At 47.4% G+C, this 15688-nt stretch overlaps 1 protein-coding gene across 1 annotated transcript in view; it reads left to right on the forward strand.

Annotated features, from left to right (window-relative positions):
- Window positions 1–7698: 7698 nt before the first annotated feature.
- The window catches only part of LOC130881562 (fer-1-like protein 4), a 34941-nt gene continuing 26951 nt past the window's right edge, over window positions 7699–15688 (forward strand). The window contains exons 1-13 of the mRNA XM_057781189.1: window positions 7699–7777; window positions 8059–8114; window positions 8473–8561; window positions 8642–8741; window positions 12384–12475; window positions 12613–12654; window positions 13068–13226; window positions 13703–13763; window positions 13867–13998; window positions 14234–14296; window positions 14678–14762; window positions 15006–15165; window positions 15281–15464. Of these exons, the coding sequence (XP_057637172.1) occupies window positions 7699–7777; window positions 8059–8114; window positions 8473–8561; window positions 8642–8741; window positions 12384–12475; window positions 12613–12654; window positions 13068–13226; window positions 13703–13763; window positions 13867–13998; window positions 14234–14296; window positions 14678–14762; window positions 15006–15165; window positions 15281–15464 (1302 nt within the window). The remainder of the gene's footprint in view (window positions 7778–8058; window positions 8115–8472; window positions 8562–8641; window positions 8742–12383; window positions 12476–12612; window positions 12655–13067; window positions 13227–13702; window positions 13764–13866; window positions 13999–14233; window positions 14297–14677; window positions 14763–15005; window positions 15166–15280; window positions 15465–15688) is intronic.

Consider the following 15688-nt stretch of genomic DNA (forward strand, 5'->3'; position numbering starts at 1 on the left):
GCCCGCGGCTGCCGTCACAGAGGAGCCACGTCACAGAGCCGCGTGACGTCACTGGCAGCCAAGCGGACACCCGTTTTTTTTTTTTGTTTTTTTTGTTTTTTTTTTTTTATGGCTTCGTGTGTGGGACCGGAGGTTGATGTCTGCTATGTTACAGAGATCCTTCTGCCTCTGCCTCCTTAGTGCTGGGATTAAAGACGTGCTCCACTACCACCCGGCTGTACACTTTATTTTTGGGACAGGGTCTCTGTAGCTCTGGCTGGCCTGGAACCTGTTACATATACCAGAATGTCCGCAAACTCACAGAGATCCCACCCTCTTCTACCTTCTGAGTACTGGGATTAAAGGTGTGCACCATCACCAACCAGCTGGGCTGAAAACTCTTAGCTTGAACTGCAAACACAAAGTAGAGAACAAACTGGAAATGGTGCAAGTCTCTAAATTCCCAAAGCTCGACTTCAAGTGACATACTTCTTCTAACAAGACCACACCTCCTAAGCCTCCCCAAACAGTGCCATCAGCTCTGCACCCAATGTGTAAAGCTGAGGAATGGGGAGTATTTCTCATTCAAGCAACAATAAGCTATTGCTGGGGCCTGGTATAGGAGGTCCTTCTGTCTGTGTGTTGCTTTCATTAATGAATAAAGAAACTGCCTTGGCCTATTGATAGGGCAGAACTTAGGTAGGTGGGGAAGAGGGAACTGAATGCTGGGAGAAAGGAGGCAGAGTCAGACGCCATGGAGCTTCCAGAGATAGGACGCTGTGAACCTTGCTGCTAAGCCTCTGCCACATGGTGATACACAGATGAATATAAATGGGTTAAATTAATATGTAAGAGTTAGCCAATAAGAAGTTAGAGCTAACGGGCCAAGCAGTGATTTAATGAATACAGTTTCTGTGTGATGATTTCGGGAGTAAGTTAGCCGGGCGGCCGGGACCAACAAGGGGCTCTCTCCTCCCTGCAACAGTGGCCCTCGGTTGCCTCCCAGAACTTGAAGGTAAGAATCTATTGCTGCAAACACCATATGCTTTGGATGCAGAACTTGGAAGAATAGAGCTGTAACTTTTCCAGAAGGCTCCTCCTTAAGGCCTAGCTCTCATAGTATCACAGCTATTATATGGGGAGTATGCGATGTAACAATCAATCTATCTACTTTTACAGTGTATCCACTGTAAAGCCAATGAACCCGAACAATGACCAGCTGGTGAAATGTTCCCAGTAGTACAGTAGTGGCACTATTATCTCAAGGGTCACCAATAGCTATTCAATTGGACTGAAGACCCGCTCATTAGGAGGGAATTCATGCCGGGTATAAACGTGGCCAACTCTATGTTGCTGAAGGGGTTATAGACCCTAGAGGGGAGTGTACTGTTACCATTTTCCTCAGTCAATAAAGTTTCTAATTGTATTCTAAGCACTGATACCCGCAGGGAAGTGCAGCTCTCCTCACCAAAGCAGCTTCTTTTTGCAGCACACAGAGGCTACAGCAGAGATCCACAACTGGTCAAAATCCAGAGAATGAGTGACAATGTATTGTTGGCCCCAAGGTTATACCTGTGTAGGGGACACAGAGGTCCTTGTGCTCACAGGTAAGCAGTACGATGGGGTTGTCTCTCAAAGGAAGAGATGTATAACCTGCTTCCCACCCAGAAGACTGGGACTGGATGTGCTGTATAGCCCGGTGACTTGTGGTCTCTGTATGGCCAGGTCACTCCTGACTCCTCCAGACTCTTGTGTTTGTCTCAGTCATCTTCCCTAAACCCTTCTCTTGAGCATTGTTTCTCAGTCACTAGAACCCATCTTTACAGAAGAGGCCACATGGACTTTACAAAGAGTGTTGATGTAGTCAAGCCTTAAGATTTATTGTATGCATGGGATGAAGTAATTACCATGAGGAATCTTTTTTCAAAATTGTGCTCTGATGAAATACGCCTAAAGTAAACTGCCCAGGGTGAGACTCTAGAAGTTTGGACTAACTACTGAGTCGTGTTGAACCAGACTCCCTCTTACCTCACTTGGGTGACCCTCTGCTGGCCCTGGGGGTCACAGAGACCCCCACACATCTACAATGCAACCCCTAACCACCAAGGCTTAGGAAACATGGGAAGAAGGATCAGGAGGATTGTTGTTTTTTTTTTTTTTTTTTTTTTTTTTGGTTTTTCGAGACAAGGTTTCTCTGTGGTTTTTGGAGCCTGTCCTGGAACTAGCTCTTGTAGACCAGGCTGGTCTCGAACTCACAGAGATCCGCCTGCCTCTGCCTCCCGAGTGCTGGGATTAAAGGCGTGCGCCACCACCGCCCGGCTGATCAGGAGGATTGTAAGAGCCGGAGATGCTTCGCCCATGAAATCTCAACAATATGGTCACCTCAACAAGGCCCACGTAGTAACAGCAGACATGCCAGCCTGGTTAGGGGAATTTCTTAAGGCTCCACCTCTAGATGAAGCATTACAGACAAACAGTGGCTGCTGAGAGAGGAAGAATCAGTTTTCCAGAGGCAAACATACTGATAGGTCAGTCCTAAGCACGTGTACATAAGAGCTACACTAAGTGGGCTCGGTAGGGTGTGTGCACATGCAATAATTAGTATAGAAGAGGTCATGACTTGGAGAGGGAATGATGGGGCACAGGAGGAGTTGGAGAGGGAGGGGTGTTTGGAAATAATATAAATACCATGTATGAAATTCTCAAAAAGATTAAGTTAAAAAGCAACCTTTCTTGCCAAGTATGGAGTTCCATGGTGGTTGTTTAGCTTTTTTGTTTGTTTTTGAGTGGTTTTTAGGTTTTAGGGACAGGATCTCCTATAGCCCAGGCTTGCCTCAAACTCACTATGTCATGATGACCTTGAACCTCCCATCTTTCTGCCTCCATCTCCTAAATTCTGAGGTTAGAGTAATTTGGGATTAAACCTATGGCCTCCTGCATGCTAGGCAAGTATTCTACTACCTGAGCTACATCCCCAGTTCTTCCTAATGCCATTAGTGGGACATAAAAGCTGACTCAAGGAGGAGCCATGTTATAGAGCTTGAGGTGTATAACGAGACCCAGTTCTTCTGATGGCCCAATCTTATCTATCATTGCTGCCCTGTACATTCCTTGCATTTCAGTCAAGCTGACCAAATTACAAGTCCTAGGACACACCATTCCTTCCCACTCCCTAAATGCTGACCATGGGTTCCAGTTTCTGTCTCAGATCCTCTTTTAAAGACTACCTCTTAGCCGGGCGGTGGTGGCGCACGCCTTTAATCCCAGCACTCGGGAGGCAGAGGCAGGCAGATCTCTGTGAGTTCGAGACCAGCATGGTCTACAAGAGCTAGTTCCAGGACAGGCTCCAAAACCACAGAGAAACCCTGTCTCGAAAAACCAATAAAATAAAATAAAATAAAGACTACCTCTTCAGCAAAGGGCTTCTGTCCTCCCTCCTGAGAGATTCCCCAGTCCCAACTCTTTCCTACTGTGAAAGTAACAGTGGTATGTTCTTTTCAGGCTTAAGAGCACATCTATATCACCTTTCCTTGCCTGCATCTCTCCATGTGTAAGAACTCAACAAAAGTTCTGCACATAGGGAGTAATTAAAAGGAATAATTGGGAGTCTGGATGGTGGTGGTACACAGCTTTAATCCCAGCACTTTGGAGGCAGAGGCAGGTAGATTTCTGAGTTCAAGGCCAGCCTGGTCTACAAGCGAGTTCCAGGACAGCCAAGCTACACAGAGAAACCCTATCTCAAGAAACAAAACAGTGAGCTTGGTCTACAGAGCAAGTTCCAGGACAGGCTCCAATGCCACAGAGAAACTCTGTCTTGAAAAATCAAACAAACAAAAAAAGGAAGGGAATAACTGGGCCAGGGAGATGGACCAGTGAGGAAAAGCTTCTTGCCAAGCCTGACCAATGACCTGCGTTTGATTGCCAGGCCCCACGTGGTAGAAAAAGAACAGTCACTCCTTCAGGCTGTCTTCTGACCTACACATGCATGCCTTCTGGTTAAGACACACAAAATGCAACTACTATATGTAGGCTAGGGATGTGTTCAACCTCTCATTAATTCGACAAATGTAACACTGGGGACAAGGGGTTCATCCAGACAGTGTGTTTTTGTTCTTTGTGAAACTAGGTCTCACTGTGTAGCTCAAGTTGACCTTGAATGAGAAATTCTCCTGCTTCAGTCTCCCAACTATTGGAATTACAACTGTGTGCTCCCATGCTTAGCCCCAGGACAGAAGAAAGGTTGGAGCCAGGTATGGTGGCATACACCTTTAATAGTAGCATGAGGGAGGCAGAAGCAGGTGGATATTTTTGTTTGTTTTTACTTTTTTTTATTTTTTATATTTTGTTTTTCAAGACAGGTTTTTGTGTAGTTTTGGATCATGTCCTGGAACCCACTCTGTAGATCAGGTTGGCCTCGAACTCATAGAGATCCATCTGCCTCTGCCTTTCAAGTGCTGGGATTAAAGGCGTGTGCCACTACCATCTGGCACAGGTGGATATCTGAATTAAAGGCTACCCTGATTATATAGTGAATTCCAGGACAGCCAGGGCTATACAGAGAAACTCTGTCTCAACTTCCCCGCAAAAAAAAACAAACCAAACCAAAAACAAACAAAAAAGTTTTTTTTATTTATTTATGTCAACCTGACACAAACTAGGGTCATCTTAGAAGAAGGAACTGCAGTTGAGAAAATGTCCCAGTCACACTGGCCTGTAAGCAAGCCTGTAGGGCATTTTCTTGATTAAAGATTGATTTAGAAGGGTCATGTGAAAAGAAGGATCATCAGCTGAGAAAATTCCACATAAGATATGGGTGTAGGCAGGTGTACAGGTGTGCCTACACCTGTAGGGTGTCTTAATTAGTGACTGATAGAGGAGAGACCAGTCTATTGTGGGCAAGGACAACCCTGGACTGGTGGTCCTAGGTACTATTAAAAAAAAAAAAAAGCAGGCTTATCTGGAGCTTCCATGGCCTCTGCATGAAGCTCCAGCCTCAGGTTCCTACCCAGTTTGAGTTCCTGCCTTGGTTTCCCTCAAGAGACCCCAACATTTTGGGGATGCCAATACCATGGGACGACCATCAAGGACAGCAGCTGTTATGGAGTGGTGACTTAGGATATGAAAGTCAAATAAGCCCTTCCCTCCCCAAGCTGCCTTGTGTCGAGGTGGTTCATAACAGCAGTTAACCCTAACGAAGACAGAAGCTGGTACTGTGGACTGGGGTATTGCTTTGACAGTCCTGACCACGTGTTTTTCGGAGGACTGTGGAATAACTTTGGAACACTGTTCTAAAACAGCCATTGGGTGTTCAGAACGGGATGAATAGTTCTATAGGAACTTGGAAGATGAGAATTTGAGAGAAATATAGATAATGGAGACCTGGCTTATGAAGTTCCAGAGGGAAGTCTGAAAGTCACTTAAAGATTCTATTGGGGCCATTGCATATTTTGAATTAAGACTCTGTGGTGTCTGGTGAGCTAGGGATGAAGAATTGACTATGATTAACAAAAAGATTCCAAAACCTCTAATAGGAAAATATTGCTTTCCTGTAACAATTGACACTGGTCAGTTGGAACTGAGAAATTAGAAGAGCCCAGCATTATTGAGGTGAAATCTTCTGGGAATTATTTCTGCAGGGTCAACACACAAGAAGTATTCTAGGAGGAGCCTAGATTATACCTCGTGCTGGCAGCTGAACTTGGTTATTTGTAAGAGTCTCTCAGATGGTAGTGATTTTGAAGGCTCGAAGGGGTCGTGGAGAGCAGCTGTGAGAGGCCAGGAACACTCGCTGGTGAAGGTAGCAGACCCAGCAACAGACCCAGGGTTGAAGGGGTCAAAGAGAGAAACTGAAGCTTGGTACCATGAAGAGAGCATAAGAGAGGCTATTGGTGAAAGTGCAGTCCAGTTGCAGCAAGAGACCCCAACCACATGGTATTGGCAATGCCAGTACCATGGGACGACCACCAAGGACAGCAGCAGTTATGGCGCGGAGCCTGCCTGAGCCTACAAGACAAACTCCGTGTGCTGTGGCAAGCTCTTTGGAGGAGCCCAAAAGATTGTGAGTCCCAGAAGTCTGATTTTGCTTTTTCAGACTGTGACCGTACCCTAGTTTCTCCTTCTTGAAGTGAGGAAGTGTTTAATTTTTTATTTTACAGTAGCCCACAGTTGAGGGACTTTGAACTTTTAAAGAGGGTTTTGAGTTTTATAGAGACTTGATTTTTAGAAACTGATATTTTAAAAAGGCCTTGATGTGGGAAATGATGTACGCTGTGAACATATTTTATTTCCATTGGCTAATAAAGAAGCTGCTTTGGGCCAATGGTTTAGCAGAGTAAAGCCAGGCTGAAAGAGATACATAGAGAGAGTAGGCAGAGCCATGTAGCCACTGAAGATGGACACGCCCAAACCTTGCCGGTAAGCCACAGCCATGTGGAGATACACAGATTTAATAGTTATGGGTTAATTTAAGATGTTAGAACTAGCTAGAAATATGCTTAAGCTATTGGCCAAAGAGTATTGCAGTTAACATAGTTTCAGTGTGATTATTTCGTGGTCTAGGTGGTTGGGAATGAACAAGCAGTCTCCCCCTACAAGGCCTGAATTTTTAAAGTGTTTGAATTTATAGTGACTGTGAGCTGTGGGACTTTTACCCAGGCAGTGGTAGCACAGCCTTTAATCCCAGCACTTGAGAGGTAGAGAGGAAGATCTCTGTGAGTTCAAGGCCAACCTGGTCTACAGAGTGAGTTCCCAGGACAGTGAGAATTACACAGAGAAACCCTGTCTCAAAAAATCCCCCCAAAAACCGGGCGGTGGTGGCACACGCCTTTAATCCCAGCACTCGGGAGGCAGAGGCAGGCGGATCTCTGTGAGTTCGAGACCAGCCTGGTCTACAAGAGCTAGTTCCAGTACGGGCTCCAAAACCACAGAGAAATCCTGTCTCGAAAAACCAAAAAAAAAAAAAAAAAAATCCCCCCACAACAAACAAAAACCTATGAGACTTAAATTTCCAATATATTTTATATTGTGTTACTTATTAATATGAGATCTTGGGGATGAACAAAGGTTATTATTAAATATTGTTGTAATAGTGTGTCAAGCTGACAAGGGTCAATAGTTCTGACTAGTTTTATGTCAACTTGACAAAAGCTAAAGTCGTATGAGAGTAGGAAGCCTCTGTAAGATCGGGTTCAGGCAAACCTGTTGGGAATTTTCTTAATTCCTCCCCAAATTGCTTTTGGTCATAGTGTTTCATCACAGCAATGACAACCCTAAGACATCGCCCTCAGTTACTTATGGTCATGGCATCTCATCACAGCCATAGACAGAAAACCAAGGCAATATCCCTGAAGCTTCACAGGCTAGCAGGGACCACCCTAAGATTCCCGTTTGCTCCATCCGTACCCTATCCCAGGTCCCATCCCATAAAGATGAGATACAGGCTGAAGCTCCTTGCCATCCTGCAGATGGTACAGGCAGAGTTCTGTGCTGACAACAGGGACCTTATCCCAGCCCTCAGCCCTCAATCCTTCCCCCCCCATGACCTCCTTCCCTACCTCTCAGGTCTCAGTGCTTCCCCACCCATGACCTCCAGGCCTTCCCCCTGTATGTTTGACTAAAGGGAAGGGATTGCTGAACCTGCTGGGTGAGCCAGTGAGTCATGGACAACACAGGTGGGCAGAAGGGCAAGCAGGCAGACCAAGAGCCAGAGGCTCGGTGGCCATGGCTCTGACCGTGTGTGTGAGGCACATAGCAGGGCTGCCGGGCATACATGACCGACAAGTGAAGCTCTGCTTTCGGGGTGAGACTTGCATGGATGGTCTGAGGGTTGTTAGAATTGGGGAGCCTTGCATTTTCATTCCCTAGATCTCCAACTTAAATCCTTGCTATCCCTGTAACCTGTCTCCCTCCTCCCTGGCTTCGACTTCTTTCCCTGTTTTCTACTTCTCTTTAAGCCTGGCTGGGGAACTAGACACTGACCCATGGGTGGATAAGGTAAATGATTTGTGTCTATGGAGGGCTGATAAATAACTAGTTTCACTTGTGTCTATGGAAGGGCTGATAAATAACATTTTTGAGCAGGCTTTACCCAGAAAACAAGGAAAATTCACTGTGGCCGAGAAGCAGATGTTGGTGAGGTCTGTATAGCCAGTTCCTAGCTGGAAAGAAGACAGTATCTTTTTTTTGGGGGGGGGCTCCATACTGGGGCACAAGGAGTCATTCCTGGGCTTGGAAGGTGTGGTCTCCAGAAATGGTGTGAGTCTCAGACTTGAAAGATTTGACCTGGTTTGAGACGTCAGTCTCAACACTAGCGGGATTAATTCTTGATTGGCAGTGAGTCCCAAATCAGCCCTAGACTGAAGTCAACTCCATGTTGGGTGGGGGTTGTTCTAGGCTTGGGAGATCAGTTCTAGAGGTAGCCTCATGTTTGGACTGTTGGGGGTAGACTCTGCAAGGGTCAGCCCAGCATCTGGTTATGAGTGTGTCTGTCTCCAGCTGTTTCGTTGGCCCCACTATGGATCTCCACTGGCTGGGGAGAGTCTGTCTGTACAGGTGGTCAACTGCAGCCGTGTGTTCAGCTCCAGGTAAGCAGAGCTGGAGGAAGCCAGGGAGTGGCTTGGTGTCACCACCTGGTTCACTCTTCAGCTCTACGCCTTTCTTCTAGGCCCCTTGGGACCCTGGTGATCTCCCTTCAGCAGTTGCAAAGTGCTGGGCACTTGGTGCTGAGGGAAGCCCTAGTGGATGAGAAACTCCGGGTGTCCCCAGTAAGTGCCACCAGCCCACCATCAACAAACCTGGGACTTCTCCAGACAGAGGGTTCGATTTAACTGAGGGGAAGACTTGAGCCAGACACCAGGGGCAACAAGCACCCCAGCTTAAGCTCCCTTCCGGTAGCCCTTGCCCGAGTCCTACATGGGCCAGAAGCAGGCTATTTCTGAGACCCAGAGGGTGTGGTGAGTGCACTGTTGCTCCTTGGATCTGGGGTAGACTCACTTTTTTTCTTATGGACAATGATGTACCCGGTAGGCTGGCCTCGAACTCCCAGAGATCCGCCTGCCTCTGCCTCCCGAGTGCTGGGATTTTAAAGGCATGCGCCACCATCGCCCGGCAAGGTTGCCTATCCTTAGAAGAGGTAGACTTGGCTTCGAACCTCAAGTCTGCCACTTCCCACTGGAGAGCCTAGAAGAGTTCAGCACCTCTAAGCTGTTTCCTCATTTACGTAATGGAGAGCCAGACTTACGTTTTTCTTTTTATATTTTTAAATTCAGTCATTGGTTAAGTTCAAGGATGATGTTGAGCAATAGGGATTCAATGGTAAGCAAAACCAAATAGAGATTTGCTTTCTTGAAGCTCAGTAGCTGAACCAAGGGGGTCCAACACTGAGCGAGCATCCATGTAGGCAGAAGTGAATCCGCTGTTGGTGAGAGTTACAGAAGGGCTGGTAAGTGTAGCACAAATTCTGATTATTCTTTTTCTTTTTCCTTTTTTTTTTTTTTGGTTTGTTTTGGTTTTGGTTTTTTGAGACAGGGTTTCTCTGTAGCTTTGGAGCCTGTCCTGGAACTAGCTCTTGTAGACCAAGCTGGCATCGAACTCACAGAGAACCACCTTCCTCTGCCTCCCGAGTGCTGGGATTAAACGCACGTGCCACCGCTGCCCCGGCAATTCTAATTGTTCTTAATTATAAAAACTCAGAGTCAGCCGGGCGGTGGTGGCGCACGCCTTTAATCCCAGCACTCGGGAGGCAGAGGCAGGCGGATCTCTGTGAGTTCGAGACCAGCCTGGTCTACAAGAGCTAGTTCCAGGACAGGCTCCAAAACCACAGAGAAACCCTGTCTCGAAAAACCAAAAAAAAAAAAAAAAACAAAACAAAACAAACAAAAAAAAAAAAACAAAAAAAAACTCAGAGTCAGATATCAGGGTCTGAAAGTTGAAGGATCAGAGCAGCAGCAGAGCAGCCAACCACTAGAGTTCTTAGCTCTACCAGTGCTCAGACCAAAGTGGTGATCCTGTCTCTACGACTCCTCAGACTGCATGCTCAGACTGAATCCTCAAACAATATCTCTCTCTACAAAACCTCAGACTGCATCTGAACTCTGTCTTCTTCTGCCTTACATTCTTCTTTCCACCCAGCCACGTCACTCCTGTCTCCACCTCCCTAGGGCTGGGATTAAAGGCCAGTGATCCCGAGTGCTGGGATCTGAGCTCCATTTCTCTTTTAGACAGATTTAATCTCACGAGGGCCCAGAGTGGCCTTGAACTCACAGAGATCCAAAGGCCTCTGTCTCCTGTCTCCTGAGTGCTGGGATTAGAGGTGTGGCCACCACCGCCTGGTCTCTAGTGGTTTAGCTCTGATCTTCAGGCAAGTTTATTTATTAGATTACAAACAAAATATCACTACAGATAAGAGTCTATGAGAGTATAACCAGTTTGTGACCTATATGGGGAGGTCAGAAGAGTTTCTCTGGGGAAACAATGCTTGGGTTCATAACTGAAGGTTATAGATGCTAACTAGGTAGGAATGAGAAAGTTCAGACAGAGAAGCCTGATTATGTAAAATGGCTGTGTGCTGATGGGGGGCTTAGTTGGGGTGCTGAGCAGGACAGAAACCTAGAATGAGATGGAGCTGCAAGAGTTGTCAGGGACCAGCCATGCAGAGCTGTGAAGGCCAAGAACAGAGAAAGAATAGGCTCAAGAGGTAACTTGTACATTGAAATTGAATTTTGTTTCTGTTTATTAAGTGTTTGTTTTGTAGTTTCCAGGCTTAGATTTGTTTGTTTTCAGTGCTTCTGAGTCCAATACCCAAGCCTTTCTGAATGCTAGGCAAGTTCTCTGCCAACTGAGCTGGATCCTCAGCCTTCAATCCTTTTCACTTATTTCCTTTTTTATTAATAACTGAGTGAGGTAGTGCACACCAGTAATCCCGGCAGAGGCAGAGGCAGGTGGGTCTCTCTGAGCTCCAGGCCAGCTTGGTTTACATAGTGATTTCCAGACCACACTAAAACGTTGTCTCAAAAAATTATTTTAAGCATTATTTTTAAGATTAATTTATTCATGTACTTTATGTATATGAGTGCCCTGTCTACATGTATACCTGCATGCCAGAAGAGAAAATCAGATCCCATTATAGAGGCTTGTGCGTCACCATGTTTGTCCTGGGAATTGAACCTAGGTCCTCTGGAAGAGCAACCACTTCTTTTAACACATGAACCATCTCTCTAGTCCCTTAAACATTTATTTATTTAATTAGTTAGTTATTTTGGTTTTCTGAGACAGGGTGTAGCCCTGATTGTCCTGGAACTCACTCTGTAGACTAGGCTGGTCTCTGAACACAGAGATCCAACTGCCTCTGCTTCTTTTTTTTTTTTTTTTAATTATTTATTTATTATTTATACAATATTCTGTCTGTGTGTATGTCTGCAGGCCAGAAGAGGGCATCAGACCTCATTACAGATGGTTGTGAGCCACCATGTGGTTGCCGGGATTTGAACTTAGGACCTTTAGAAGAGCAGGCAATGCTCTTAACCACTGAGCTATCTCTCCGGCCCCTGCATCTGCTTCTTGAGTGCTGGGATTAAAGATGTGTGCCACCACCACCCAATCAAACATTATTTTTATTTATTTATTTATCATGTATACAATATTCTGTCTGTGTGTCTGCCTGCAGCCAGAAGAGGACATCAGATCTCATTTCAGATGGTTGTGAGCCACCATGTGGTTGCTGGGAATTGAACTCAGGACCTTTGGAAAAGCAGGCAAAGCTCTTAACCGCTGAGCCATGTCTCCAGCCCTCAAACATTATTTTTTTACGTGTGAGTGAGCATATGTGTAGAAGTTAAAAGACACCTTCTAGGAGTCGGTTCTCCTCCTCCCCATGTAGGTGCTGGGCATCAAACTCAGGTTGCCAGCAAGCAGCTTTGAACCTACTAAGCCATCTCCCCAGACCGTTGCCCTTAGTTCTCAAGAAGGTTGTAGATATTTTAAAAATAATATTCTTTATTAATTCTATGAGAACTTAATACATTGTATTTTGATCATATTCATTCCCAGCTCTTCCCATATGTCTCCTGTCCACCCTCACCCCCTTTCCCATCCCACTGTGCGTTTTCTTTTTCTTTTTTTCATCCCGACAATAGTTCAGTTCGTGTTGCCCAACTACTCTTAGGAGCAGGGCCTGCCTTGGTGTGTAGTTGACCTACCAGGGGTCATGTCATTAAAACTGACTCCACCTTTTCTAGCAGCTACCAAATGCAGAAGATGCTGACATTATTGATAGTCAGAGAGGAACTCATTGCTACAGACATTGCCCAAATGGTCTCTGTTTGCAGAGGGCGTGTAAGGCATTGTCCTGGTACTCTCTTAGCCCCATGTCAGTTTGAGGGGACCCACGGGCATCCTATCTCTTTCAGATCCAGGTGGAGCTTGACTTAAAGTATCAACCCCCTGAGGGAGCTGCTGGAACCTGGGCAGAGGAGGACTTTGGAACACCCATTCGAGACAGGTAATCTTCTAGAAACTTAAGCAACTGGCCCTGAAGAGAAAAAAAGGAGCATTCACCTCCTCTCTGGATCTGCTGGGCACTGTGACCCTGAGTGGGTTCTCACAGTCAGGTCTCACCCTCTCTGTTTCCCCTCCCAGCTCAGAACTGATCATCCCCAATGTGGGCTTCCAGGAGTTGGAGTAAGTATGTGGGAGCTGACTGCGAGCCACAGGGGTCAGTCCGGGGGTTAAGAACCAGTGATGCGGAGTTAGTTCCAGGGTCTGAGATTTAATTAATAAGGTCAGAGGTCAATCCTTGCAGTAGGTTTAGGTTCTGAAATTAGAATGATGTGATAGCATATACCTTTAATCCCAGGTGGATCTCTGTGAGTTCAAGGCCAGCCTGGTCTACAAAGGGAGTTCCAAAACTGCCAGGGCTGTTACACAAAGAAATCCTGTCTCAAGAAAAAGAAAAGAAAAGAAAAAGTCCCAGAATAAATGTGTGTGGGTGGTCAATCTGAAGGTCAAAGGTCAATCCTAAAATAAGCAGAAACAAGGGATGTCCAGCAACAGTTGACAGGCTAGTCATGACCTTTGAGGGCTTTTCCCATCAGGCCCGAGGAGGCCCGGCTGGAGCGTCGGGCTGTGGCTCTGGGCCGGAAGCTAGCTCGAAGCCTAGGAACACAGGACGACGGAGAGAATGAGCTGGAGCTGGAGGGGGAGGAGGAGCCTGACGTGGAAATTTCTGGAGTGGTGTTCAGCCCCCTCAAAAGGTAAAGTGTTCTCACGCCCTGTCAATGAGTCAGGCTTCCTCATACATGTAAGGCCACGCCCATCCACACCGGGGGAATGAGGGGAAAGGTGGATACTCTGGCGTCAAGGGTCATTCCCTTATAGGCCCAGACACGGTCATAGTCAAAGTCAGTTATAGTGGCTCACACCAGTTTGTAAAGAAATTTGATTACGACAGGTTTTTTCAGTGTGAGAGCTCTTAGAACAGTGCTGGCACCTAGCAGATCTCAACCAACTTTGTCTGAGCAAGCAAACGGGTTCAGAGCTCCAAGACTGAGTCAAACTCTGGATGTAGGCCTGAGATGAAGGTAGAGCAGCGCAATCTGAGAGGACTTAGACTCCAAAAGCTCATGGTGCAGAGACCGCATGCCAGCAGCAGGCAACTGCGTGTGTGTGTGCGTGTGTGTGTGTGTGTGAGGAAGGTGAAGTAACGGTGACCCTATGCTTCTCTCTACAGCCGCACTCTGGGCCTGCCTCATGGGGATCCCTTCCAGGTGTGCAGAGCCCAGGACTTCCAGGTATGGCTCTTGTGCCATATTCTAAGCCTCGTGGAACCTCCCAGGGTTCTCCCCTTATCCAGGCGGGTCTCACTCTCCTCCCTCTTTTGTATTCCTTACCTAGGTCGGGGTCACCGTACTTGAGGCCCAGAAACTGGTGGGAGTCAGTATTAACCCCTATGTGGTTGTGCGCGTCGGGGATCAGCGCCGCGTGACCACAACACAGCGTGGAACCAATTGCCCCTTCTACAACGAGGTGAGCACGATCAAGGAAGAGGGCGGGCCTGAGATAATGGGGGAGAGGGGTGATCCAGACAGACCTCCTCCCTGGAGAGGGCGGGGCCTGGGTGCAAAGACGCGGGTTCTGTGACTGAAGAGTGTGCAGGCACCTTTTAGGAAAGGGACCCGCATTTCTTTGCATGATTTCGGGGCCAGCTGAATGAGCCCGTCCACCTAACCTTCCCTCCCTTCTCTTTTCTCACTCAACCCAGTACTTCTTGTTCGAATTTCACAAGACTAGGCTCCACCTACAAGACTTGCTGCTGGAGATCACTGTGAGTGGGAAAGAAATCTATGTCAAGAAAGGGGCAAGCCGGGCGGTGGTGGCGCACACCTTTAATCCCAGCACTCGGGAGGCAGAGGCAGGCGGATCTCTGTGAGTTCGAGACCAGTCTGGTCTACAAGAGCTAGTTCCAGGACAGGCTCCAAAACCACAGAGAAACCCTGTCTCGAAAAATCAAAATAAATAAATAAATAAATAAATAAATAAAATAAAAAATAAAAGAAAGGGGCAATGCCCAGCTGAGTACGTAGGTGGCTGAGGCAGAAAGAGTGCCAGGAGTTCAAGGCCCTGCCAGGGCTATAGAGTAAGACTCAACGAAGGGGCAGGGAGTAAGGGACTAACAAAGCACCAGGACTAACTCGTCTCTCCCCAGGCTTTCCACTCGCAGACTCTCCCATTTATGGCCACCAGGATAGGCACCTTCAGGATGGATCTGGGCGTGGCCTTGGACCAGCCAGGTACTGAACCCTCCTCTCATTCAAACTCATTCACGCGCACGAAGACTCCAGAAGCTGAACTCTGGTCACTCGTCCGTGCTGTCGCTAGCGCACTAACTTCTGAGACAGCCGTCTCTTGTGAAGGCTGGCCTTCCTTGTACTCAGGCTATTCTCTCTATGGGGACAGGCTGCTTTGACCCAAACCCCAGCCATTGTCCAATGTCCTGAAAGGACTCACTCCTCGTTCTATCCCTCTGTCCTTAGATGGGCACTTCCATCAAAAGTGGGCTCCTCTGCATGACCCCCGTGACACCCGCTCGGGGACCAAGGGCTTCGTCAAGATCACCTTGTCTGTGAGGGCACGTGGGGACCTTCCCCTTCCACTGCCACCTCCATGCCCGGGGACCAGTTCAGATATTGAGAAGTGAGCTGGAGTGCTGTGGGAATGGAGAACTGGACGAGGCCTGGCCTGGGGGTGGGGTCAGAGGATCAGAGGGGCTCAGGCTCCAGCTTTACTCCTCAGCGTGGGCTCTTCCTAGGAATCTACTCCTGCCCCGTGGAGTGCAGGCTGAGAGGCCATGGGCTCGCCTGCGGGTACGCGTGTACCGTGCAGAGGGTCTTCCCACAGTACGCACGGGGCTGCTAGGCAGTCTGGCCCGCGCCCTGCATGACCAGCACGTTCTCCTGGACCCCTATGTGCGGGTGAGCTTCCTGGGACAGCAGGTAAGTGACTCCTGTCCCCCTCTGCCACACCTCGAGTTTTTAAAAAAATTATTTGTTAAAGATATCTTCATTTGCTGGGCGATGGTGGCACACGCCTTTAATCACAGCACTTGGGAGGCAGAGACAAGCCAATCTCTGTGGGTTTGAGACCAGCCTGGTCTACAGAGCTAGTTTCAGGATAGGCACCAAAGCTACAGAGAAACCCTGTTTTGAAAGAAAAAGAA

This window comes from Chionomys nivalis, chromosome 9 (genome assembly GCF_950005125.1).
Source record: "Chionomys nivalis chromosome 9, mChiNiv1.1, whole genome shotgun sequence".
NCBI classification, from domain to species: Eukaryota; Metazoa; Chordata; class Mammalia; order Rodentia; family Cricetidae; genus Chionomys; species Chionomys nivalis.